Here is a 27,299-nt window from a genome sequence, read left to right as displayed (position 1 = left end):
TTAGGGAGTTGAATGTTCTTGAAGAGGGGGAGGAGGTAGAGTAGCATTTCCATGGGCTGGGGGATGGGGACACCAACCGGCTGTGGGACCCTGAAAAGCTCACTCCCCAGTTCTGGGCTTCGGATCCTTATCTGTAAAACCAGGGAGCTGACTAATCTTTCCTGTGGTTTTCGTCTAATGCCTGGATTCTCGGATTTCAGGGCACCTGTCTCCTGATTCACATCAGAGGTGTGTAATGATCGTTCTGATTCCAAATCCTTGTGTATTGGACAAGAAAGCAATGCACTCCCTAAAGCTGGAGGTTTACTCTTTATAATGATGAGCATAAACATACTGTAAAAGAAAAAAGTGAATTCTCTTCAAATTGATTTTTGGTGCAGAACTTCAGTGAAGGTTTTTAATAAATACCTTCAGCTGTACATGAACTCTGAATCTTAATGTTACTTAAATCTTTGGGAAATCAGGTTTTTCCAGATTCCAAAGCAGTGGCATTCATATCGACTCAGTACTCGTTTTAAAGAATAAACATCCCTTAATGTCATCAGAGCAGGCGCAGTCAGTGCCTAAATTAATATTCCCTTTGCGTGTGGAGTTAAAAAAAAGAAAAAGGAGATTGAGCAAGGCCTCCTGAAGTATTCTCTGTGCATTATTGCAATTGTTCTGTAAATGTCTAAAGCCTTAGGACGTTATCTTCCAATTATATATGGTATGCAACGCTTGTTTCCAACACCTGCAGAGAAATGTCCCACACGCTGGAAGAAACTGCTTTCATCTTATTAAATTAGCGTGGCTTCAATTTCACATTATCTTTAGTAGCTCAGGCTGTAGTATTACAAGTTTATTGCTTCTGCTCGGCTCCTACTAAAAGTTGAAACCCAAAGTCATTTTCTGCTTTATTGACTTGCAGGAGGGAAAACTGAAATTATCCTGGTCATTAGAGAGAGTACTTACAATTTTTTTGCCTTCTATTAACACTGTAGAAATATTTGTTTCAACATTCCGCAGGATCACACTTCCTTTCTGTTCTCTGTAGATGAATTCTTTATCTACAAGAGAGGAAATAAAAAGGAAACACGAGACATTAAGGAACTCAGTAGGCTTCTGATGGACACTTTCACCAAAGGTATGAACTAGTTCTGACAAAAATAGATCCTGTGTTTCATCAAAGGGTCCTTTTAATCTGGAAAAGTATATTCAGCTGCTCTCCATATAACCTCACGTGAAGCTTCTCTCTGAATCTTTGCTCCTACTCTACACACTGAGACATAAAGCACTACGGCACACGCCCATAACGTCTCTAGGACAATCTCGAACTTTCTTGAGTAGAACACACAGAGTGGACACACAGAGCAGATTAATTAAGAAACTCGCTACCAGAAAGCAGAGGCAATACTTGGCACAAAGGGGACTGATGTCCTGTATCTAGGGCTTGGGTAAAATCTCCACACGCACACACACATCTGCTCACACCGACATCCGGATCCTGCAGGACTGCCTCCACTGAGTCCATAACCTTCCCTGCGGCCCCTGCGGGAGCTGACCTTGTCTTGGTCGTGCGCGTCCTTGTAACTGTACATTCCACCCTCAGCGACGGTGACGGTGGTCCTCGGTATGACCAGCCGAGATTTCAAACAGCCCCTTAGGAAGTCAGTAAAACACCTACGCTGATCAGTATGGTTGTCGGGGTACATGCGCAGACACGGAGGCGTGTGTGTACCTACTGTGAATGGAAGAGTACATTTTCTGAAGGACAGGATTGCTGGTGGGGAGGCGGGCACACAATGGGGAGAAGAAATACCGTCTTTCTGAGTGAAGGTGGTAATAGGGAGCCAGTGTGATGGTCTGGGCATCTCACACAATCATCAGTTGCTGAACGAACAACACCATGCAGACTGCGTGAATTCAAATGACATTACCATTTCTACTCTTTATTCTATTTCATAGAATTACATTCTTTTTTTTATCCTGTGCTGCCACTTGCTTTGGTTTTAATTCTCTCTTCTTTCTCCAGTTTAAGGAGGAAGCATAGATCTTTGGTTTGATTTTCCATCCTTTCTAATAAAACTATCAAAGCTAAAAATTTCCCTCTGTGGATGGTGTTAGCTATATCTCACGAATTTTGATACACTGAGCTACATTATTATTCAGTTCAAATTATTTCTAATCCCTCCCCTCCCCCCTCCCCCGCCCCACAATGTCTGCTTGGCCCAGTGATTATTTAGAAACATGGTGTTTAATTTGCAAGTATATAAAGCTATTCGGGCCCTCTTATTTTTATAGATTTTTAATTTAAATTCACGGGATCAAAGAATACTCTGTACATGATTTCAGTCCTTTGAAACTCATTAAGACATTTTTGTGGTCCATATATGGTCTATCCTCATAAATGTCCCGGAGGCACATTTAATGAAATTATTGATACGGCTGTGTTCCTGTGTGTGTGTGGCTTGTCTCCACTTCTTATTTCCCTCTTTCTTATTTCTGCCTTCCATTTTATTGTCAGATAGCCCTCAGAATTTTATTTTCCCTATTTTAGCTGTATTTCTTTGCATTTCTTCTAGGGCTTGTACTAGGGATTAGAATCTATACTCCACTTTTCAGTCTCCAATGAGTTAATAATGTACCACTTCTCAAGAAATCCAGAAATCTGTCAAGTTTTCAGTGCACATCCAGTCCCGTGCTGTTATCATTGTCATGTGGATTACATCTAGATACTTTACATCTTCCACAAGGTGTCACAATTATTGTTTGTAACAGTATATCGTTGATGAAGAGATTAAGAAGAAAAAGTCAAAAAGGAAAAAAATGTGTTTCGCATTTGCCCATTATCTGACATTTCTGATGTGTTTTATACTTCATTAGGATCTGAGTTTATACCAGGTATTATCATTTTCCTATCCTCTTGAGAACTTGCTTTAGGTGTTTGGTTGTATGGATCTGCTGGCAATCGAGTCCTTGAACTTGGTTTTATCTGAAAATATCTTCAGTTAACCTTCATTTTTGAAGGATATTTTCTCTCCTTTTAAATTTAATTTTTAAAAAAATTTTAAAGTTATTTAAAAAATATTATTATTATTTTATTATGTTCAGTTAGCCATTTAAGCAGGCTCCACACCCAGCGTGGAGCCCAACACGGGGCTTCAACTCATGACCCTGACATCAAAACCTGAGCTGAGATTAAGAGTCGGTCGCTTAATTGACTGAGCCACCCAGGGGGCCCCGAAGGATATTTTCTCTTAATATAGATTTCTAGGTTGATAGTTTTTATTTTTTTCCCTTAAAATTTTGTTTCACTTTCTTCTGGTCATCATGGTTTCTAATGAGAAGTCAGGTATTAATTGAATTGTTATTTCCCTGCATGCTATTCCTATGCATTTTTTCTTTTGCTGTTTTCGAGATTGATTTGTGGCCTTCGGTTTCCAACAGCCCAACTACAAACTACTTTTTTTAAAAAATATTTTTATTTATTTATTAGAGAGAGAGAGAGAGGGAGGGAGAATGAGTTGGGGGGGGGCAGAGGGAGAAGCAGACTCCCTGCCGAGCAGGGAGCCCGATGCGGGGCTCGATCACAGGACCCCGGGATCATGACCTGAGCTGAAGGTGGACACTTAACTGACTGAGCGACCCAGGAGTCCTACAATGCACTTTTGATTGGGCTTCTATGTGTTTACTGTGTGTGATGAGCATCTTGTATCTGCAAATCTATGTCTTCATCAAATCTTCAGCTGTTAATTTGCCAAATATTTTTTCTATTTATCCATCTCCTCTCCCGGTAACTCCAATTGCACATATATTGGGAATCTTGATATTATCTAAGAGTCTCTGATGCTCTGTTCATTAAAAATTTTTTTCCTCTGTTCACTTTGAATAATTTCTAATGATCTGTCATGAAAGCCGCTTTGTCTTTCCTTTGTCATGATATTTGACTATCAACGCCAACCAGTGCATTTTTACATTTCAGCATCTATGTTCTTATGTTTAGGATTTTCCATTTTGTTCTTTTTACTGCTTCTGTTTTTCTGTGGAGATTTCTCATTTCCCTGCTGAGATTTTCATTCACTGAAAACATGCTCATGTTAATTCATTAAGCATAATTATAATATATATTTTAAGATCTTTGTCTATCAGTTCCGAAATCTGTTTCCTTTTGGGGTCAGACTCAATTAATTTTCTTTTATGCTGAAAGTGTGTTCCTTTTTGGGTTCTTTGTAAGTAGGGTGATTTAGCACTATATCCTAGACATTATGGATATCAATTTCTGGACACTCTGGGTTTTGTTAATATTCTCTAATGAGTGTGGTTTTTCCTGTGGTACACCAGGTAATCTTCTTCGCTAGGCGTGGGCCGCCAACTTTGGGCAGCAGCTTTACTCTCGATTAGCTGAACTGCAGCTGAACTGCTTTGATTCTCTTCCCTGCATCTGTGGCTCACGGGTCAGAGACACCAGTGCACCTTTGTTTCTACCTTATTAATCTCTGTTCTACCCTGTCTCATTATCCTCTCTTCTTAACTTTTAAGTTTGACACTTAGCTTCTTAATTTCAGCATTTCTATTTTTCTAATATAATCACAACTGGTGCTATACATTTCCTTAATTATGTCTTTATTTGAGTCCACATGTTTTAATGGGCAGTATTCTCATTACTGCTTTGTTCTACACATTTTTAGTTTCTGTCGCGGTTTCTTCTTCAACCTGGGACGTATTTAGAATTTCTAATTTGCAAATGTATGCAAAACATTCTTTTTGTTATTGACTTGTAGTTTGCTACATTTGTTAGAAAAACTTGTATTACTAATTCTTTGAAATTTGTTGAATTTGGTTTATAGCCAAATTTGGTTTATAGCATGATTTATAGCCAAATTTGGTTTATAGCCAAATTTGGTTTATAGCATGATTCATTTTTGTAAAAGATTTCTTGAGAGAATGGATATTCTCTAATTTTAAGATACAGGGTGCTATAAGCGGTCTTTAAATTAACTATCTGGTTGTATCATTAAATTGCCTCATTCCTAGCCTATTTTTTGTGTGCTTCACCTTTTCTTAAGAAAAAAAACCACTATACTGAAATTTTCTAGTATGATGATGGATCTATTAATTCTCTCTTGCTAATCGTCCACATTTAGTTTTGTACATTTTGTAACTTACTAGATGAGTGCAAGTTTAGAATTTTCTTATCTTCTTGGTGATTTGCAAGGTTTATTTTTAACTGCATTTTCTATCCCTAATAATGCTTTTAAAAATCATTTCTCTTTTGAAGAATAGACAAAATAATGGTATATGCCTTAAATTGCACGTGTGAACATTCAGTGCCATAATGTACATAATACCTGAGATGAGCTCGATACAGTGCCTGACCCAGGACAGGCTCTCAGTAGGTATCAGCTGCTACTCTGGTCTCTGCAGAAGAGTTGGAGTCATCTCTGCCTCCTTCTCGTCTCTTGTCTTCAATACTCCATCCCTCGCCTGCACATACCCCCTTTGAAGGCTTCTCAAATCACCACGTCCTCTTGGCTTGCAGTGTTCCTGCCCTGGGTCTGACCGCCACCACCTTCACCGTGGATGCCTCCGGTGGCCTCCCCATGGGACCCGCTCCCTTGGCTCCTTGCTCCCAGCACACGAGGACATGCCTCCTTTTAATTTTTTTTTTTTTTTCCCCTGAGTCCTTTGGTAGAGACTGCTTTGGCCAAAGTCCTTAGCCTGACGTTCAAGGTCCTTCACATTCTGGCCTGGGTTTCTCTTCCCATTTTAATTTGCCGCCACCCCCCATTAAGCATCTTAAACTGTGTCCCGCCTTCCATGCCTCCGCCCGGCCCACGATGCCCTTCTCCCACTCCTGCCAGGGAAGATCTGTCTGGGCTTAGCACAAAGGCCTCTCCTTTGCGAAGATTTTCATGCCTCTGCCAGGCAGGATGAGTCCCTCTCTGCTCCGCTCCGCTCCCCATTCCTACTTTATGTTCATGCAGCCTTGCTGTTCTTTGTTGGCTGTTAGAACTCTGTCTCCTCCACGAGAGAGCCTGATGCAAGGGAAGAGGCCACACCTTTCTGATTTTCTACCCCTAAAACCTAGTATAATGACTGACAGGAAGCCAGGTGCTCAAAATGCATGATGCAGTCACCAAATTAACACCATCACGTGTCTGATTCACCAAATATGCAACCTGCATGTGACGCGGTCGGCAGACCCGCTGTGTGAGAGAGACTGCTCTGGGCAGACGAGGTCAAAGGAGGGAGGCACGGGGATGGTGGATTCAAAAATGATACCTTTTGTGCCTCCTGAGATCCTGGTATAGTTATTTTATCCCCTCGCTGCGGTGCAGTGAGGTGCCCCAGGGGGAGCGCAAAGTGCTTCTGGATGCTCTGAGGACAGGCAAGCGAAACCAAAAAGCCAGGCTCGATGGGGATTCTAACAAACACAGACAGTGAGGTCCTTAGGAAAAGATCTCCCAAAGAAAGTCTTGCGTCACATCACCCGTTGCTACTTATTTTTCATACGTTGAGTATTCAGCAGGCTGCATTTAAAATATATCATGAATTTAATTGTTCTGTGTACTTCATTTTTCAAAGCTAAATAATTAAAGAAGGAAAGAAACGGCCTTGGTAGCTAGCACAAGGAAGATGATTGCTTTTCATTTTCTTTTTTCCCCAAATTGTGGTAGAAAAATACGTAGCAATGTCACACATGATTTTTCTTGGTCTTCCAAAAATAAGATAAAATTCCAGTCATTTCCTCGGAGTATCATATATCAGCTGACTTCATTTGATGCTTATTTTTGCCTGATATTAATGTATTTTTTAGAAACCTTTCAAAGGTCTTTCCCATGATGAAAAAAATTTAAAATGCATGGCTTTATGGTACTATAGATTCCTTAGCAATCGAGATATGTAGTCCTCATTGCCAAGTAGGACTTGTACATGCTAGTTGGTCTTGAAGAGTATCCTCAATTCTATAAGTATCACAAAGAATTGCTTCAGAGGAATAGACTTAATCTCAGAAACATAGTGCACATAATAACTGGAGTAAATCTGACTTTTATCTTCTTTTAATTTTAAATAACTGCTAATAGAAACACTGTTCTATTTATTGCTTATTTTATTTTCTTCTCAGATACAAATCACTTGTATTCATGTATTCTGATAACACATAGTATACAACATGTTTCCTAAGAAAGTCACCATCCATATGATGGTCATAAAATATAAAAACTGATCTGTAATCCCTACACCCACACTGTTGTCCAGAAATACCATTTCCCACTGAACAAAATCAGTATGCACCACGAATTGGCCATGTTCCCTGACTTAAGGATGTGTACAATTAAAATTGCCAATCAGATGGTAATTAGTGTATGTTGGCTACAGTCAAGTTCCACATTAACCACAACATTGTGCTATAAGACATGATCCCAAGCACATAAGTAATTCTATTAATGTTACGAGAAATTGAGATTTTCATATATAAGAGAAAACAGATCCACATTTAAAGTCATTACGTTTGGTTAAAAGCTAAAACACTGTACAGTTAAATCTGTGTCAGAAATATCAATACAGATACACATTTGCTTATTTTTTTAGAGTATTTGTTTGCTAGGTTTGTCCACAGAAGGTGTCTAAATGTGTGATTATCTCAGATACTCAGATTTGGGTTTCTAGGCACCATTCTTAGGAAAAAGAACAGGAACACTAAAGAAATGGGCATTTCTAGATCCGAGGCACACAAAGTACAATATGAACCTGGAAGAGCTCATTGGCCAGGAAGCAAGGAAGTGTTCAGGGACCGATGGAGACACAGACCATAAGACAGAGTAGCCTGCGGAAATGGCCCTAATTCTTCAGCCCATCCTGCCCACAGCCTTTGTGTCCAGCTTTGCCAGGCTCCTTCTCTTGACTGTGGGCTCAGATGCATGCCTTGAATGGGTCACTGGAATAGGAACCAGCAGACACCTGAGGAGCACTTGCACAGTCTGACTTGTCTGCCACGGCTGTGGGAGCAACATGTCTGGCCCAGTCTTTGGGCCCCAGGAAGAGAAACAGATGTGGAGCACAGCTGAGTTACCCAGTCACTGCGAAGAGGCCATTCCAGATCAGCCAGGGGCCAGCTGGTCATCCAGCCCCGGAAGCAAATCAGCCAGCAGATAAGCAGAGTCGCCTAACCAACCACTGGCTGACACCCACTGTGTGAAAGATAAATGTTTATTCTGTGTCTCACTGAGGGTATGCAGTTTGTTATACAACACTCGGGTGGCCCTACAGACCAGACAGAACCAGTGGAAGGGCTCTCAGGTCCAAGATGGTAAAATTTGAACATCAGAAAAAGAATACCATAGTTCATTAAAACACATTGAATCTATAAAGAAGTTCAGGAATCCATAATGGAACTCCCAAAAGTTAAAAAAAAAAACGAAAAAAAGCAACTCAGTTGGAGGTAACTATGATATTGAGCCCTTACTCTGAAACGTAATTAAAAATGTCTGTATTACCCAAAGCAATCTACACATCCAAGGCAATCTCTATCAAAATACCAACAGCATTTTTCACAGAGCTAGAACAAACAATCCTAAAATTTGTCTGGAACCACAAAAGACCCTGAATAGCCCAAAGCAACCTTGAAAAAGAAAAGCAAAGCTGGAAGCATCATAATTCCGGACTTTAAGTTATATTACAGAGCTGTAGTGATCAAGAGAGCATGGTACTAGCACAAAAACAGACATGTATGTCAGTGGAACAGAATAGAGAGCCCAGAAGTGGACCCTCAACTCTATGGACAACTAATCTTCGACAAAGCAGGAAAGAATATGCAATGGAAAAAAAGACAGTCTCTTCAACAAATGGTGCTGGGAAAACTGGACAGCCACATGCAGAAGAATGAAACTCGACCATTCTCTAACACCATTCACAAAGATAAACTCAAAATGGATGAAAGACCTAAATGTGAGACAGGAAACCATCAAATTCCTAGAGAACACAGGCAGTAACCTCTTTGACATCAGCCGTATCAACTTCTTACTAGACACGTCTCCACAGGCAAGGGAAACAAAAGCAAAAATAAACTATTGGGACTACATCAAAACAAAAAGCTTCTGCAAAGCAAAGGAAACAACAAAACTAAAAGGCAGCCTATGGAATGGGAGAAGATATTCACAAATGACATAGCTGATAAAGGGCTAGTATCCAAAATATATGAAGAACTTATAAAACTCAACTCCCCCAAACCAAATAATCCAGTTAAAAAATGGGCAAATGATGTGAATAGACATTTTTCCAAAGAAGACATCCAGATGGCTAACAGAAACATGAAAAGATGTTCAATATCACTCATCATCAGGGAAATACAAATCAAAACTACAATGAGATGTCAATTCATACCTGTCAGAATGGCCAAGATCAACAAGACAGGAAACAACAGGTGTTGGCAAAGATGTGCACTGTTGGCGAGAATGGAAACCGATGCAGCTACTCTGGAAAATAGTGTGGAGGTTCCTCAAAACGTTAAAAATAGAACCATCCTATGATCCACCAATTGCACTACTAGGTATTTACCCAAAGGATACAAAAATACTGATTTGAAGGGACACATGCACCCAATGTTTATAGCAGCATCATGAACAATAGCCAAATTATGGAAAGAGCCCAAGTGTCCACCAACTGATGAATGGATAAAGAAGATGTGGTATATATATATGTATATATATATATATATATATATATATACAATGGAATATTACTCAGCCATAAAAAGAATGAAATCTTGCCATTTGCAATGACATGGATGGAGCTAGAGAGTATTATGCTAAGTGAAATAAGTCAGTCAGAGAGATAAATACCATATGATCTCGCTAAATAGGTGGAATTTAAGAAACAAAACAGATGAACATGGGGGGGGGGGAAGAGAGATAAACCAAGAAACAGACTCTTAACTACAGAGAACAAACTGATGGTCACCAGAGAGGAGTGGGTGGGGGTTGGGTGAGATAGGGGATGAGGATTAAGGAGTTCACCTCTGTAGTGAGCATGGGGTGAAGCATGGAAGCGATGAATCACTAAATTCTACACCTGAAACTAATATTGCTGTATGTTAACTAGCTGGAATTTAAATAAAAATTTGGAGAAAAAAAACCAAAAATGAATAATCAAGCATCATCCTGCTGTTTCAGTAATGCAAGGGGATGACACATAGCCCATTTAGGAGGGGGAGGTCCTCCTTTCAGAAGACTGCCAGCTCATAAATGTGGAAGGCATGATGAATCTATGAACTCACCATTCGCAGCCCCCACTGAAACACCTATTAGGTAAGGATCCTCAATGGATGCTAAACCCATTCCAAGAACGTTGATGGGATATTTTCCTGATGCCAAAATATTACTTCAGAGAAAACACACCAAGTCTTGATGGGAAAGCACATGTTTACAGTGGAGGAATTTGGGGGCCACAGTTTCACCCACAAATCCACCTTAGAGTCCTGTTTCACCAGTGGGTCAACCAGACGCTGTAGACAAATGTGTTACATCATTCCATGAGGAAACAGTCTAAGTTCAGGGTGTGGAGGAGTCCACACCACAACTGGCCTAATATAGAGAAATAACTCGGAGCTGTTCTACATTAGCAGAAACTCAAGAGACATAATCAAGTATAATTATGATCCTTAATTTGATCCGAGCAGGGAGAAAAAAAAAGTCATAGAAGATATTTCGAGAAGGAAGGAGGAAATCTGAATATGGCTTGGGAATTCAATGCTATTAGAAAATTACAGCCATGTTTGTTGGAGAGAATAAGTTGTTGTGGATATAAGAAGGGCATATTTTGGAGATGCATGTGTGGTATTCAGGGAGGAAAGAAAATCATACAATTTATGTGTAAATACTTTCAGCTAAAAAATTGATAGAAGGCACCAAAATGGCAAAAGTGTTAAGATGAATTAGTGCTTATTTGGGTATTCACCAAACTGTCCTTTCTACTTTTTTGTTAGTTTAAGATTTTTCATAAAAAAGGAAGCAGAAAATAAAACAACATAGCCCCTAATTCTGAGGAACCTACAATAAAGTGGGGTGGACTCCAACACAGAAGGCCCCATGCACAGCCCCTCACAACTCGTGTGTCGAGATGGGGAGGCTTTGGTGGTTTCCTGGGCAGATGCTCGCGGGCTTTGCAGCACTGCTGAAGTTAATACGTGTGTTTCAAGCCAAAGGAGCCAAAGCATTCTAAACAATTAAAATTTTAATGTTCTATACTATTTATTTTTCTGGCTTATATCACAAAGATTGTGAGCTGGGTTGTCTGGGGCTGAAATGGGTGGATAGATGGAAGAAGGCGGGTTATAAATTTTGTGGACTTCAAATCCTGATCATGAATGACACCACAGTATCCACTTTTACAACTTGGGTAATCACACAGGCAAGCACCTGCCAACATATACTGAACCCAGCCTGGACATGACTTGAAAAAGTAGCTATAATTCAAAGATGATGTTTAGGGGATTTAAATTTCACTAGTTTTCATCATAAGATCTGAGATTGCCCAATTTTGTCTTTGATTAATGGACTGCCCAGAAAGCTTTTAAAATCTTTTAAATTTCCATTCTTCCTACGGGGAACAATTTTTATGTGCCTCAACGGAGTCATATTTAGACTTTTAAACAGCTTATTATACTGAAACCCCACTCAAAAACAAAGCATTTCTTTCCATATCTAACATTGACAACCATATGCTTATGTGGCTAAGGAGAGAAACAATTTATTTGTAGAATTAGCCTTTTTTTTTTTTTTTTTGGAATTTTCTTTCACCTGAATCTATCATAAAAGAAAATATACAGGTAAGGAGGCTTTATAAGGAAAAGGTTTAGGTGGGTATAGAACAAGGAAAGATCAGCTAGGAAGTCCTGTGCTAATGACATATTTTTAAGGATATTTTTGATTGGTTTTATAAAAATACAAGACTCCTTGAAGGGCTTTAAAGTGATTATAGTCTAATGGTTTTTTTAATTTAGTAAACTTCTCTTAGAGCGAATCAATCAGAAGTATTATGAAAAGTGTCCAAAAAAAAAAAAAAAAAACTTAAGACTCCGAAATGGGCAAAAAGACCCCTGAGTTTCCTTTGGTAGAATATTATGCATTGTGTGGTGCGCCCCCTGGGCTGTTTGCCTCTTTAGATGTCCACTCCTATCACTGTTTTTGAGCTATTTTAGGACTGTAAGTTGGGGAGAAGTGATAGCCATGCAAAGGATTCTTGCCAGACAGGTGCAAATAATTCCTGCCTGTTGGAGATGCAGTTGGGTCCCCCTGCCCCACCCCACCTCCACAGAAAAAGCCAATTTTGCACCGAATTCACCCCAGCATTTCTGACTGCCTACATGTGTGTCTGTCTTTAATTTTCCTCTTTATATCTTCCTACTTCTTTCCTTAATTCCTGAAAAAATGAAATCTTTGACACATGTCTACTTTACATTAACTTAAAATCATGAGCCTCTTGATTTCTACCTTTAAAAAATTCTTCTTCAATTAAAGATCAGTATGTGCAAGATAGCGTGGACAAAAGTCCACAGATGGGCTATGAAAAAAATGACTAAACTGTGTAAAAAGTGATGTTGGCTACCAGTTTGTCTAGAAATGAAGCAACATGAGGTTAAACATGCTGTTTTTTAGGCCACCAAATTTTATCAAAATCAGTTATTCTTCAAAATTCCTGAACCATTAGGGGATTCTGAAATTCAGTGGTCAGTGACAGATGTTACTTATGTCATTCCAATACCAGAGCTTTTAGTAAATCAGTAACTCTCAAAAAAGCCGTATCACATGGTCGGTGGGCTATGATTTTAATGGAAATGCTAAGAGCTGAGTCAGTGCTGAACTATGGACACACTTCATCAACAGGGGGTCTACGACTTTGCTGTTTTCCAGTACAAATAGAAGACAGACTTTTTTGAATAACCTGATTGTCAGCAGGCATTATGCGAGGGCAGCAGAGTACTGGGGAAAGTAAACTCAGGTTTCACATCAATATTATTCCCTCTAATGATTATGATGGGACAAATTAGCAAATAAAATACCTAGAGGTCTAGCTGAAATGACCACCTTACTTTATCTATGCTTCCGTGAGAAAAATCACCTTCTGCTGACAAAGACTCATGAGTGGGCAGAGAGATAGAAACTTGACAGGAACGTTCCTTTCAAGAAAAACTCAGATGAAAAGTGCCCATGGTGGTCTATAGACCGTTGGGGAAAAGCACGGTCTGGGAGTCTGGGAGTCTGGGAACCTGGCTTCTCTTTCGGGCTCTGCCATGGAGTGGATATGCTGGAAGTGGGCAGTGAAATTTGTGAAGCCCTGTCCTTACAGGACCAGAGCATGCTGTCCTCCTCTCCTTTTTCACACCTGCTAGCAGGGATGCTTTATGATGGCTGGAGCTACAGCAGCCATCTTGGGCCCTTGGGTAAGCCTGCAGATGAAATATAAAAGCAAGTTAGAGCAGAGGTCCTACCTTCTGACTCACATGTGAAAGAGAAATAAATTTGACAAGTAAATTTCTACCTTGTTTAAGCCAATATTAGTTTCATTTTCCTCTTGCTCAGAGATGAATCTAATCTGAATAAAGAGGTAACAATCACACTCTGACTCTGGATTTGAAGTCAGGAGAATCAGGTTTAATCCTGTGGCAGTGCTCTGCTGAGTCACGTTACTTTATCTCTCAGTTGTTCATTTTCCATAATAAACCACCTCATTTTCCTAGAAGGGTAACCATGCTGGTCAGTTGAGACCAGCCACAAACGGGGAAAGAGAAGAACAGGGCTTCGGCCAGCAGCACTCAGGTCTCTGCCGAGGAGAGTGAGTGTGGCTTTCTACCAATCAGGCGCCTATTGTTTTATTTGTGAAGGAAAGAAATGTTATGAACCGTATTCTAGAATTTTGAGTGCGGTCTGTGAAAAGCTCAACTCTACACAGCTCTCACCTCTCTGACTTAACAGCAAAGAAAAAAAAACCCAAATGCAAACAGCATGCAGGCTGATATTATACGGAATGGAGAAAATCACGACAGGAAACAATTCTGTCTATTCGCTGGGGTGGTAGAACAGAGAAGCAAATGATCAGAAGCACCCTCCTCTCTCCCAGGAAAAGTAGGCAGCACTGGGAAGGAATCCTTCACTCCTTCAGACGGGCTCATTCACATCTGTCAGGCCTCCAGGCACCTGATCATACCGTGGACACCGGTGGGCCATCACTTTCAGAGAAGATCCGGTGTGAGTGACAACTGTGAGACGTCAAAAGTGGATCCCTCCTTGTGGAGCGAGGCTGCCTGGGTCCGTCTGCTTGGGCAGGACGGGTAGTCTGAGGTGATGGTGCGGGCGGCTGGCCCTGCAAGGAGAACAGCTCAGCATCCCGCGCCCGCTGGCCAGGCTGCTCCACCAGGTGAGGGGCCTCAGAAGGTTACCAGATGGCATCATGGTTATAAATCCGCCTCCGTCTTCTGACCCTGGCCCTGACCCCCGATGCTCTGCGGGGACTGGCAGAGAAGGTCTAGGCAATCAGACGGCCAGAACTGATCGAACTGCAAGCCGGGGGACAGCTGGGTGGTGACTGTGCCCGCAGGGGTGGAGCGCCGGCCACACGCCAGTCATACGCATCTCGCGGTGACAGGCACTGCAGTCCCGCTCTGGTTTCACCGCGAAGTGAGGACCCATCTCTCATGGTAGATCGTTAACCTGAAGTGTACTAAAAAATCCCCACCTTTCCTACTGTGTGAACTCAGGCTACTCGACTTTTCTCTCAATCTTCCCATCTGACAACAATGGGGATGTGAACGATACCTCGCCTGTAGGACATTAGAACCATGTCTGGTTCAGTTTTAAGTAATACTAAGTATTAAGCGCTACCGACACTATTTGAAGAAAACATCCAGCATCTGGGTAATGGATGTCTTCCTATGAGAAGTCACAGGAGTTCGAAGGAATGCTTTACACATGGAACCTGACAAAACTAACCTGCAGATCAAGGATTGCTACAGTCCTTCTATTTCATATATTCCTAATATAACTGTAATTTATCATCTAACTAAAACGCTTATAACTGCTTTAATAATCACCCCAGTGCAAATGACATAACCTGAATATATGAACCCTGGTTTATTCCCAAATTTGGCACACTCCAGGTGTTACTGCTAAAAAAAAAAAAAAAGGCTAGCATTGGCAGAAACAAATTTCTGTATTTACCCAAAGTTTTTAAAGTTAAAAATCTTGACTTAATCTCATGGATGTAAGTTTCTTTCTAAAGTCTTTGAGACAAGAGGATAACTAAACTTGAATTTTCAGTTCTGTAAATCTGACAATTATATTCCATGCATGCCACTGATAAAGATTGTAATTTAAGAAAGCAACAAATCAACTCTTTCAAAAAATGACAAATTGATGTGCACTGTAATTTTACAAACATACACAATAAGGCTCAGCTCATCTTTAGGTGATGTTATTGTAGTTATCCACAAAATCGATGAATGGTGTTTCAGGTCTCCCATGGTGAGCTATTGTCTTTATGAGTGAAGTAGCGTTCATTTTAATGGCACACATCTCCGTCAAAGGCAGCGTTGCGATCTTTGGCCAGTAATGAGTTCTGTCCTGTTAGCTGATGGGGATGTTCAGCTCAGTTTATAGCTACTGCAAGAGCTGATAAAGGTCATCACTGCATCTCGTTTATTAGAGCTGCCTTTCTGAATACTGGAGGTACAGGGTAAATGATGTTGAAAATTGTAACTTGCAGTGGAATATGTGTTTACTCTATTAGGGAATGGATTTTTTTTTAAGTGCCCAAGTTCTATCGCTTTCCTTTTCCCCTGGTCTTGTTTGTTTGCATTTGCTTTCAGTCCATTCGGTGGCTTGATTCACATGTGTACTCTGCTGTGTATTGAACAGGAATGGTACAACGATCGGCTGGGTTCGCCCAAGCAGGCTCTCTTACCTCCTTGCAACACCGTGGAACTACAAAGGAATATTTCCTCCCCAAACAATATCGTTATACTTCATTTATTCTATAGAATAGAATCACGTCAACTAGATCAACATCAGCAACTCTCACGTGAGCGTGAACACACACACACGTGCACACGACTCCCTAACTGGTGCAAAGTATCTGATTTTATGAAAAAACCTGCCCTGGGTTTGCTTATCCAATTCAGTCCACTAGCAAGCTGCTTTCCAGGCACTCTCTGGGCCAGACGCCGCAGGTGCTGCGGACCCCTTAGTGTGTGCTCACCCTGGCCCCAGTGGTGGGGCTGCTTACGCCTCCCTCCTGCCTCAAGGAAACCCTCTCCCGGGCCTGTCAGGGTGGGACACGACTTAGTGCCCTCTGCCTTTAATGGAAGCCCACTGTGATTCTAACGGAGATCGGCAAACAGCTCTTGGCTGGGGGTGTTCCTCCCACAGGCTCAGCACTGCTCGAGGAACTGAGGCAAACAGGCGATCGCCTGGGTCCACGCGCAACCTTTGTTCCGCTAGCCCTTGGCTCACGGTTTTCTTTCCATGATGCCTGCCTCCTGTGTCATCATCCCTTGAGGGGAAAGACCATGTTATTTCACGTTTTGATGTGTTTTCATTCAGCCAACACACCATAAATATTTCAAAAGAAAAAAAAAATAAAATCGTGATAGAGAAAAGTCTGGGGTGTGTGAGTGAAACTGGAAAATCAGGCATGACATTTTGGTGCCGTGGAACAGCCAAAGACAGACTGTCACACCCAAAATGCAAAAGTGCTAAAATAATCAACACCAAAGGGACATCAGAGCCCTGTGTCCTCTCAGCAATGTCACCCGTGACTGTCCAGAGAGAAGAGCAAATTTTGCAGGTCTGACAATGTGATTTCTGCTTATGTTTCTATTCTATTCTGTTGTCCACTTAAACCATGAGCAAATCAATGTTTCAGTTTTATTTTTATTTTTGCATTTCATGCATCTTCCATTTCTCATAATGTTCCCGGTCCTACTCATTGCTCCATGTGCTAAATCAAAGTGCAGGATCTTCACAAGTGCATAAATGACTGTTCCTCCCTAGGGAGACGTGCCAGGTTGTCTCTCCTTCTGCTGGGACTCAGCCCCAGTGTTCATGACTCAGGTGGTAGTGCCCAGAAGTCACGTTTTCCTGACCCCGTTTCTGTGGCACACTTCTCCTAGGAGACCATTAACGTCTCTCTGACTCGCAGCCCTAACTTGTTTTTCTCCTTTTAGCAGCATGCAATTCCCCGAGTGCCTTCCCAGGCTGAGGAGCACCGTCTCATCTCAGCTCTTCCACTTCCACGCATCCTGGAATGTGTGCATGTTTCTGTCTGACACGAGGACCAGCCAGAACTCCGTGTGGGTGTTGAAGAAGTAGGTTTGACTGTTGGGGAAAGCAGGAAAACCCCTTTTTAAGAAATCACATGATAGAGTAGTCTAATGGAGTCAAATTAAACAAAACTGGTACCACTATAGACATCAGGAAACAAAAAAACCCCAGACTTTGTCCCAAGTTCGCTGGAATCTCACCAGGCTGAATCAAGAGAAGAAAGAAAATGGAAGAGCTAGTAGGCCTGCTGGGCGGCAGGGACCACAGCCAGTAACCTGGCTGGGCTCCGGCCACGGCACTGGGAGGGCAGGGGGGAGATGGGCTCTGGGGACCGCGGAGCCCAAAGAAGCGGGTGCTTGTTGGCTTCACATGCTCAGCTTCTTTATTTTTCCAATAAAGAAACTCAAACACAGAAAGAGTAACTGCCTATTCATGGCAAAGGAAGAAAACCTGACCCTCTGGCTGCCATGCCTCACGGCCCTTCGCTTCCTGGTGGACTGTGACAGCAGGACAGAGAAATGAGGACAAGGCGGGGCTGCTCGGTGAGGAAGCAGAACAGACCTTCTGGTCGCCCAGCATTCCAGGCGGTGGCGGCCAGCCTTTACAAGGTGCCACCCAGAGTCCCCAGCCGTAAACCTTATGTTGGACCCTTCTAAAGAGGCCTGAAGCTAGATCATTTCTGCAGCCACTCCGGCACAATGTAGGAAAAGACTAACACACAGAAGCAACTGTATTTGAATTGGAGAGAGATTTATGTACCCTTTGTTCTTTAGGACACGAAGCAGTTTTTTCTTTAGGGTTAATTTCGTGGGTGGGGGTGTCACATGGCATGGAAACAACATTGTCTCTTTGGGTCATCCATTATTTGGAGTGATTTCTGGAAGTATTAAGAATTCCTGAGACACGTATGATGATTCCTCAAAATATGAAACACTGGATTACCACATGATCTTGGGTTCCCAGAAGAAGTGAGAACAGGGACTCAAACATATTTGCAAAATGTCACATGCACGCACACATACACTGAAATATTAGTCAGCTTCTAAAAGGAAGGGAATCCTGACACCTGCTACAACATGGATGAGCTTTGAGGACATTATGTAAGTGAAATAAACCAGAGGTAAAGGAAAAATATCACATGGTTCTGATTACTAGTCAAATAATGGTCAAACTCACAGAGAGAGAGAGTAGAAGCGTGAGCGCCAGGGGCTGGGGAAAGAGGACGGGGTTTGGGGTTTCGTGGGGACAGAATTTTAGTTTTGCAAGATGCCAAAGTGCTGGGGCGGATGGTGGTGATGGTCACACAGCAATGTGAATGTGTTTAATGCTACTGCACTGTACACTGAAAAATGGTGAAAATGGTAAATTTTGTATTTTACATATTTTACAACAATTGCAAAAAGAATTCCTGGAACAGAAACATAGGTTTAATGTAGAGCATGGGAAAAAAGAGAGAGGGTCTGAAAAAGTGTGCAACTATATAATTAACCTCTTCTTAACTTTGTTTGGACCCAAGCTCATGACTTTGGGGATCATGGAAAAAACAAAAAAAACCTCAGCATGAAAGAAATTATGCTCGTTTAAGAAAGATCTGTGGGTTCAGGTAACTATTTATTTCATTTATACACCACGTCTCTCCAGCACACTATTCTGAATCACCGCTGGGAGTCACGTGCCCCGACCAGTCACTTGCTCCTGCATGACTGTAAATATAGATCAGAAGGAAACCGTCCCTACACAGAGCTACGTGGGTGTGGTGCCAAGCTAGGCCCAGGTAGCATGGAGTTGGTGCTGGAATTAGGGCAGGGCTTTGTGTAGTAGGAAATCCTCCCCATGTCTTCTGGATCCCCATGGTCCGTGGGTGATCAGAGCTGGTGGGAAGTCACCCTCAAGTCCTTGTTCACTCCTAGAACTTCTGGCCCACGCCAGCTAGTACTTACGCTCCCCATGAAGGGAAACAGGGCAGGAAATCCATTCACCTGAAATCTTTTTCTGTTTCAACATTTGTCCCACATCACACCCATAAAACATTAATTGAGCTCATTAAAAAATAAAAACAAAACCAGGAAAAACCCCAAAGCTCAACTCTTTACTTCCAAGAGGGAAGTTTGGAGCAATTAACCTATTTTGATAGCGTTCTGGTAGAGCCCCCTCCTGCCCCACTGGACTGGCTAGATAGGGCAGTGTGGACTCTCATGGCTGGGGTTCTGGTGTGAATCATGAATCATTAACAAAGAGCAGGAGTGTGAAATAAACAAAAGTTCAACAGCATGAATAGAAGACAGAAAACCATCCTATTTACAGCACAAATGGCTCGAGAGGAAACAAAGAACTTCTAGAATGGAATGGATTAGGGTCTTCAGGCTGAGGAAAAGGAAGAAGAAAGTGGTGAATGAACTAGTTGGGGGTCAATACCGGTATAGTGCTGGAAGGATGCTCAAAAATATTTTTAAGAAAACACATTGTATTTCTGTGTTCACTGTTTGCATACACTCACCCCCAACCTGCAAAACATACGGTGCTTATTCCTGTTCCTACAGGTAATGAATTCATCCTATGGTCTCTGGTCTCACACAGCTGTCAGTGAAGTCTGTCTCCTTGTGTAGAATCTAAGGGCTGACATCTCGGAGTCTGTGGCTGTTTGTGTCCTCACGAAACGCATCAATCAACAGATGAGACTGTTCAGCCCACAGTCTGCAACCATGGTGTTCAGTACGAAGTCATTCCTTCTCAAGAAGAACATGTCACTGTAAAAGATGATCTCACTCTCTTCCCAGCTCACGCACTTTCTGTTTGGTAAGGTATAATGTGAGGTTTTATTTGTAGGGCAGTGACTGGGCTTTGAAGGTCCGATAGCGTCCTCTCTGTACAAAGAACTACACGCTGTCTCCACAAACATGTTCCTCTTTCGCAAATGGGAATAACTCATTGCAATGTAACGAGGACTAAGCTGTTATTTTTAGCTTATCATTGTCTTTTCTTTACCCGTGAGCGAGGAACTTTACATTCAAAGCTTTGGTAATGTGGCAGTCTGCCTGAAAGCCACCAAGTGTGAAGGAAAAATTACTATTAGAAATATCAGTGATTCTATCATGAAAAATAACATCCTTTAAAGTACTTTATGTAACATTATATGCAGAAGTACATGGAGACATTCTGGTTCACCAGGAAGGGAGAAAAAACAGTCATTCCTGTGATAGGATTAGCTGACAGCCAACACAGATTTCACAATGCTATTACAAAGAATCTGTCTTACAGACTTAAAGATTTTCCCATTAACTGGACAATCAAAGTTAAAACACAATTATGTTTAAAAGTATACACAGTTTAGAAGAAAAATGTATAATGTTCAGGAATTGGGTGTGATGATTTTAGAAGAAAACCCAGCTGTCTGTCACTATCTCAATGACTTTTAACTTTTCTCATCAGTCACTGGACCAATGGGGTAAGCAGATACCAGTTTCCTGAGGAGTCATGGAAATGATTGTGTGACAGTTCCTGGCAAATGTTTGTCTAGCACACATCTAGAGGATCATGTTGTATCAAAAATTTAAATGTTTTGACAAATTCTATTAGGATTATCTATAGCATGAGGAAAATTACATTACCAACTAATGTTTGAATAAATCAATTTCATTTGAAAATATAAAAGCTAAAATTAAAGTTAAAAATTCTCTCAAATCTGACCCTGTCTGACCATCAATATGGTGATTTCCCTTTTGCCCATTCTCTTAGCTCTTCCCTCATTCGCCCACATGTCCTTATAGGGCCATGTGCAGTGATTCTGTGATTTCCTTGACAAATCGGTTGATGTGGGTTAGGAAGGGCATACTTGACTCCTGCACAAAATAGCACTGATGCAGACCTGGGGCTCCTTCACCTGCTCTGAGGTCTCAAAACCAGAGAGCATGGCCTTTTTGTTCCACCGCCAGAGGCAGAAAGACACGTGTTCAAACTGGTTTTGGGCCTGACTAAATGTGTGACTTTGAATAAGTTACTAGATCAGTGACAATAATATTGCCTTCTTCACTAGGCTATCACAATTTAAAGAGATAACACATGCTAAGTATTTGGTGCAAGTGCCTTAAACATGATCATTTTTAGTTTCCTAGCATATGTTTACTTTAGACTGAGCTAAGGAAACCCACCTGAGAAGCTAGGTGCTCTTCCATTCTTCCCTTAGCCTTGCCCATTTTTAAAGGGGCTAATTGTCTTTTTGGTATTGAGTTGTAAGAACTCTTATATATTCTGGAAACAAGTTCCTTATCAGATACATGATTTGAGACTACTTTCTCCCATTCGATGGGGTGCCTTTTCACTTTCTTGGTGGCATCCTTTGAAGCACAAAAGCTTTTAAGTTTGATGAAATCCAATTTGTCTATTTTTTTTGTTGCTCATGAATATTTAAGAGTCCTTAGCCAAATCCAATATCATGAAAATCTACCCCACTGTTTTCTTCTGAGTTGAATGGCTTTAGCTCACATTTAGGTCTTTGATCCATTTTGAGATAATTTTTGTATATAGTGGGAGGTAAGTGTCCAACTTCATTCTTTAGCACATGACTGTCTAGTTGCCCAGAATCATTTGTTAAACGGACATTAACACTCATTTTTATGCTGCTTTACCATATTTTAAGCAATTTTACTTGTACAATTTTACGCTGTAACATAGACAAATGACAATATCACATACCTCTACGGTAGACAGGCTTGAAAAGTATAATTACTGACTTTTCCTTCAAGCCTTCAACCTGGCTCCATTCCTCAGAGTCTGCGGAGGCTGTGTGCCTGAACTCTAGCACAAATTGGGGCAGAAGGGATATACACTATCGTTAGGTTTGGCCCTTTTCCTCCTAGCCACACAACTAAATTTCTCCGCCTCTTTGGCAGTTAGATGGGGTCATGTGACTGACTCCAAACCAATGGCAAATGCAAGTAGAAGAGATGCACGCCTCTTTTAGGGCCAGCTCTAAAACCTCCTGTGAGAAACTCTCCATTCTTTTTCTGACTCTTATAAGTAAGATACAGCATATCGCAGAGGAACCTGAGTTCTTACAGATGCCACACCCAGTAGAGAACAGAATCTCAGTTCCTGGAGTACCACATGGAGCAACCCTTATGGTCAGCCCCATCCACGTTAACTGCGATGTGAGGAAGAAATAAGACTATCCAAACTGTCGAAGTGCCTGGGCACAGATCTCTGAGAATTGGGGTATAACTGTTGTGGCTGGGTTCCTAAAAGCCAGGAAATTCACAAAGGGGGTGATTGTGGAGAAATGTCCCAAACTGGAAAGCATGAGTTTGAGATGGTTTTCATAGATCTGAATCCCTGGCAGCCCTGGGCAGAGACAAATGAGCACTTACTATACATGAGCAGCAGCTCAGACAAGTTGGCTGTCCTTCGCTTACAAAGATAATAAATATCAGAATAGTGGCTAGAAACTCTTTTCTCCGATTTGTAACTTGAGGCTCTTTCAATTAAACTGAATAGAGAAGGGAGATAATTGCTACATTCTCTAAGATTTTAAGAATTGTCAAAAGAAAAAAAGAATTAGATTGATTCTAGGCTGCTTCAAAAGAAATAATTAGACCCAAGGATAGAAAATTCTAGGGATAAATTATAGATTAATATTATAAAGAACTACCTAACAACCACTGCTAGCTTCTTCAATGAGAGTACTGAGCTATACTGAGTAAATATGTTCTGACACAGATTTGTTGAGCATATCGACCAGGGGTTGCTGAGAGATTTCTTTATTGGATGGGTTGTTGATGACATGACATCAAACCCCCTCCCGGTCCTGCTTCTTCTTGCTGTCCCCACACACAGTTCACTAATGTCTTCATTCAGAATGCCTAAAAACCCCTGCTAATATATGCTCATAACTTCCTTTAAGATCTGACTTAAGTGCCTCCTGTACAAAGTCTTTGAAGACTAATACTTCTCTGTATGTGACATCTTCACTTTGAGTTTAAATATATTATTTTTTTTCGAAACTCTTAATTTGATTATAATTTCTAAATATTCTCCAGTTGTATCATGTATCACTTTTTAAAAACTTTTTTAAGCCATTGGACATATTCCCCATCATTTCATAAGTACCAAGGGCCTTTTCAATCACTCAACCTAAAGTGTTTTTTATTATGAGGGGCGTAGAGTTGGTACTTAATATACTGAATGGTCATCAAAGAGAAAAAGTGCCTTAGGAGATTAGATAATATATTTTGTTCACTTGAAAGCCAATTTCTGTATCTGCTGGAGACTTTGGCAAATCCAAAATGCCCAGACCTAGAAAAGTATGCTATAAAATTTCCAGGCTGTCAGAGGAACTTTCTAGAGAAATCCTCCCCATCTCTGTATCAATTACTATTAGAAAGGGAAAACATATGAGTACATGTTAATTATCCTAATTGAAAGTTTGGAAAGAAATGTTTAATAATGCTTCTCCATGGTCATCCTATGACCATAACAAGAAGCTTCTAGGAAGGGAGTGGGGGCAGCACCTTACTTCTATCCTAAATACAGATCTTAATTCCAAGAAATATTTCTCTCTTTCAGGTACTATGGGTCATCATCTGCTATATGCTTTTAACATTCTATACTGAAAATAATGAAAGAGAAATTGTTTCCAAATAGGTTATTTGGAGGAATTTAGCTAAATACTGATTATCATGTTACTCCAATATATTAAATAAGAAAACAAGACAGCATGCATTTTATTATTCAAAAGATATTCCCTCTCAAAATATTAGCCACTTCAGCACTGCAGAGTAATTGTGTTAATGTGATTCTTTTTCAGGTAATTTTATTGCTAAGCACTAAAAATGTCAGAAATATGGGTTTTAACCTTCTCAACCCTCACCCCCACAGAAACACTCTCCTAGGAGCACAGAAAATTGTGAACATTTTAAAGTCTTCCCTGAAAATTCCTGAAAGCATTAACGTGGAACAAGTATCCTTTTGAGTATCATCCAATATCACAGGTGTCAGAGTTGAAAAAAAGGTCATTGTGAACACAAAAAAGAAAAGAACTACATGTAAAATCCTATGGAAAAAAAAGCCACTTCCAGAATGGCAGAGAAAAGCCCTCTGAAAATCTGCTCCTTCATAAATGCAATGAGATTGCAAAAATTATGGAAACTTTCACAATTGACCAATAGCTCCCAACAATTTGAAGTGCATTTACTCAAGAAAAACACATCAATCTTGGTCAGAACTGTGGCCTTTTTAACTCACTTTATTCTCATCTTCCTCTCCCCAGTTCCCTGGTAGTCTTGAAAACCAACAACCTCACAATCACGACAGCCATTAAAATGATCAGCTTAGAAGATACTGGAGGAGGAACCTCCTCATGGCTCTCCAAAAGCCCCACTTCTAGAGGGCTGCCATTATTTCACCTGTCTGGCAGTTTACTGAAAACCTGCACTCACAGAGTTTGTCTTTATTTGTTCTGATTCAGAGCTTGCTCACTGCAAAAGCCTTTTCCCTGGGGCACTTGTCAAAAACAATCAGTGATAATTGTTTAAAATAGCAGCTGCCCAAGGTGATGATAACAGTTGGGGAAAATGAGAAGTTGACTAAAAAACTTAAAAGGAAAAGCTATGGAATGAGATCTCCATGAATACTTTGAAAAACCTGAACATACTCCTGGGAATCTAGTAGGCAATTTTCATGCGTGGGGCTGGATGCATGCTTAGGAAATACGTGAGAATGCCTTAATCTTTCAACTCTGGCTGACCTTGGGACTCTGAACAAGCAGGAAATGAAGACTATGGCAGGGTTGTAAACTGCTTGGCTGAGTATCGAAGTTGTGCCCTTACATATGCACCCAGAGCTTGTTGGGAAAAGCTGGGAGATTTACTGGTTCAATGTATTTAAGGAAATCTCTGTCCAATCATCTGACCACTAAGCTAACCTAGCACAGACGTCAGTGGCCATGCCGGAAAAAATACAGACTTTATTGAATTAGTTCAGGAAAGCCATTAAAAATATAAACAGAAATAACAAGAAACAGTAGCAAGACCTGGGGAGAAGGGCAATTTGGTTTTGAGTTGCCACATTTTATTATTTAAAATACCCAGTATTTAACAAAAATCTTGAGACATACAAAGAAACAGGACAGTACGTTCTATACACAGGAAAGAACAGTCAATAACTATTCCTAAGCCATTGGACATATTAGGGGGAAAAACCCTTTAAGTTAGCTATTATAGATCTCTTCAAAGAACAAAAGGAAATGATGTCTAAAGATCTACAAAGAATGAGCACTATGTCTCACCAAATAGAAAACATCATTAAAGAGAAATTATTTTAAATGAACCCAATAGAAATTCTGGAGTTGAAAAGTACAATAACTGAAATGAAAAATTCACTGAAGAGATGAAAAATAATTATTAGATTTGGCAGAAGTGAGAAGCAGTGAGCAAGAGGATAATTGAGAGTATCCAGTAGTAGGAACAGAAAGAGAAAGGAATGAAGAAAAATGAACAGTTTCGGAGGCCTGTGGGACATCATCAAGTGTATCAACATACGCATAATGGGAGTCTAAAAGGAGAGGCAAAAGAGAAAAGGCAGAAATCATATTTGAAGTGATAACGGCAAAAAATAGAAGATAAGGGAACTCTTCAGCTCATTCTATGAGGCCTGTATTACCTTGATCCTAAAAGCAAAGATATCACAAGAAAACTACAGACTAATACCTCTTATGAATATAGAGGCAAAAATCCTCAACAAAACATCAGCAAACCAAATCCAGCAATATAAAGAGAATTAAACATCAAACCAAAGTGGAATTTATCCCCAAAATACACGGTTGGTTCAACAGAAAATTAACCAATGCAATACACCATATTAATAGAACAAAAGACAAAAGTGCATGACCATTTCAATTGGTGCAGAAGTAGCATTTGACAAAATCCTTCATCTTTGCATGATAAAAACACTGAAGATACTAGGAACAAAAGGGAACTTCCTCAACTTCATAGAGGGGCTCTATGAAAAACCCACAGTTAACATCATAAGTAATGGTGAATGATTGGTAGCTTTCTCCATGAGATAAGGAACAGCCAGAGAGGCCCACTCTTGCTACTGCTATTCAGCATTATCCTGGAGGTACAAGTCAGGGCAATTAGCTAAGAAAAATAAAAAGCAGCCAGATGGGAAAGGAATTTCTAGTTGTAGAAGATATGAATACACTAAAAATCATTGATTTATCTATTTGAAAAACTAATAAGTCAAACATATTTGTACACCAGTGCTCCTATCAGCATTATTCACGACAGTCAAAGGTAGAAACAACCCAAATGTCCATCAGTAGGAAATGGATACACAAAATGTGGTTTACACTCACAATGGAATATTATTCAGCTCTTAAGAAGGAATGGAGTTCTGACGCATACTACAATGTGGATGCATCCTGAAGATTTTTTTTTTTAAAGATTTATTAATGTAATCTTTCATGAATTTTTTAGATTTTTAAAAAAGATTTTATTCATTTATTTATTAGAGAGCGAGCGAGAGAGAAACAGCATGAGAGGGGAGAGGGTCAGAGGGAGAAGCAGGCTCCCCGCTAAGCTGGGAGCCTGACGCGGGACTCGATCCCAGGACCCTGGGATCACGACCCGAGCTGAAGGCAGCTGCCCAACCAATGAGCCACCCAGGCGCCCCTGAAGATGTTTTGGTAAGTGAAATAAGCCAGACACAAAAGGACAAATATTGTTTCATTCTATTTACATGAGGCACCCTGATATTCAAAGCCACAGAGCAGAAACTAGAAAAGGGATTAGCAGAGGCTGGGGGAGGAGAACAGTGAGTCACGGAGTTTCTGTTTGAGATGGTAAAAACAAGTTTTCAACGTGGACGGTGGTGATGGCTGCACAACATTTTGAATATACTTAATGCTACAACACTGTTTACTAAAAAAGGCTAAAATGGTAAATTTTCTGTTACGCCTATCTTACCAAAATAAGAAAATATCTTGTAGGGGGAAAAAAAACTTCTAAAAGT

At 40.7% G+C, this 27,299-nt stretch overlaps 1 protein-coding gene across 5 annotated transcripts in view; it reads right to left on the bottom strand.

The window, feature by feature from the left end:
- The window catches only part of DPP6 (dipeptidyl peptidase like 6), an 898,846-nt gene that overhangs the window by 279,467 nt on the left and 592,080 nt on the right, over positions 1-27,299 (bottom strand). For all 5 annotated transcript variants that reach the window (XM_078059778.1, XM_078059780.1, XM_078059777.1 and 2 more), the window contains exon 4: positions 952-1,046. In XM_078059778.1, the coding sequence (XP_077915904.1) occupies positions 952-1,046 (95 nt within the window). The remainder of the gene's footprint in view (positions 1-951; positions 1,047-27,299) is intronic.

The sequence above is a fragment of the Halichoerus grypus genome, chromosome 12, assembly GCF_964656455.1.
Source record: "Halichoerus grypus chromosome 12, mHalGry1.hap1.1, whole genome shotgun sequence".
Taxonomy (NCBI): domain Eukaryota; kingdom Metazoa; phylum Chordata; class Mammalia; order Carnivora; family Phocidae; genus Halichoerus; species Halichoerus grypus.
This window is presented reverse-complemented; position numbering and strand designations above follow the sequence as displayed.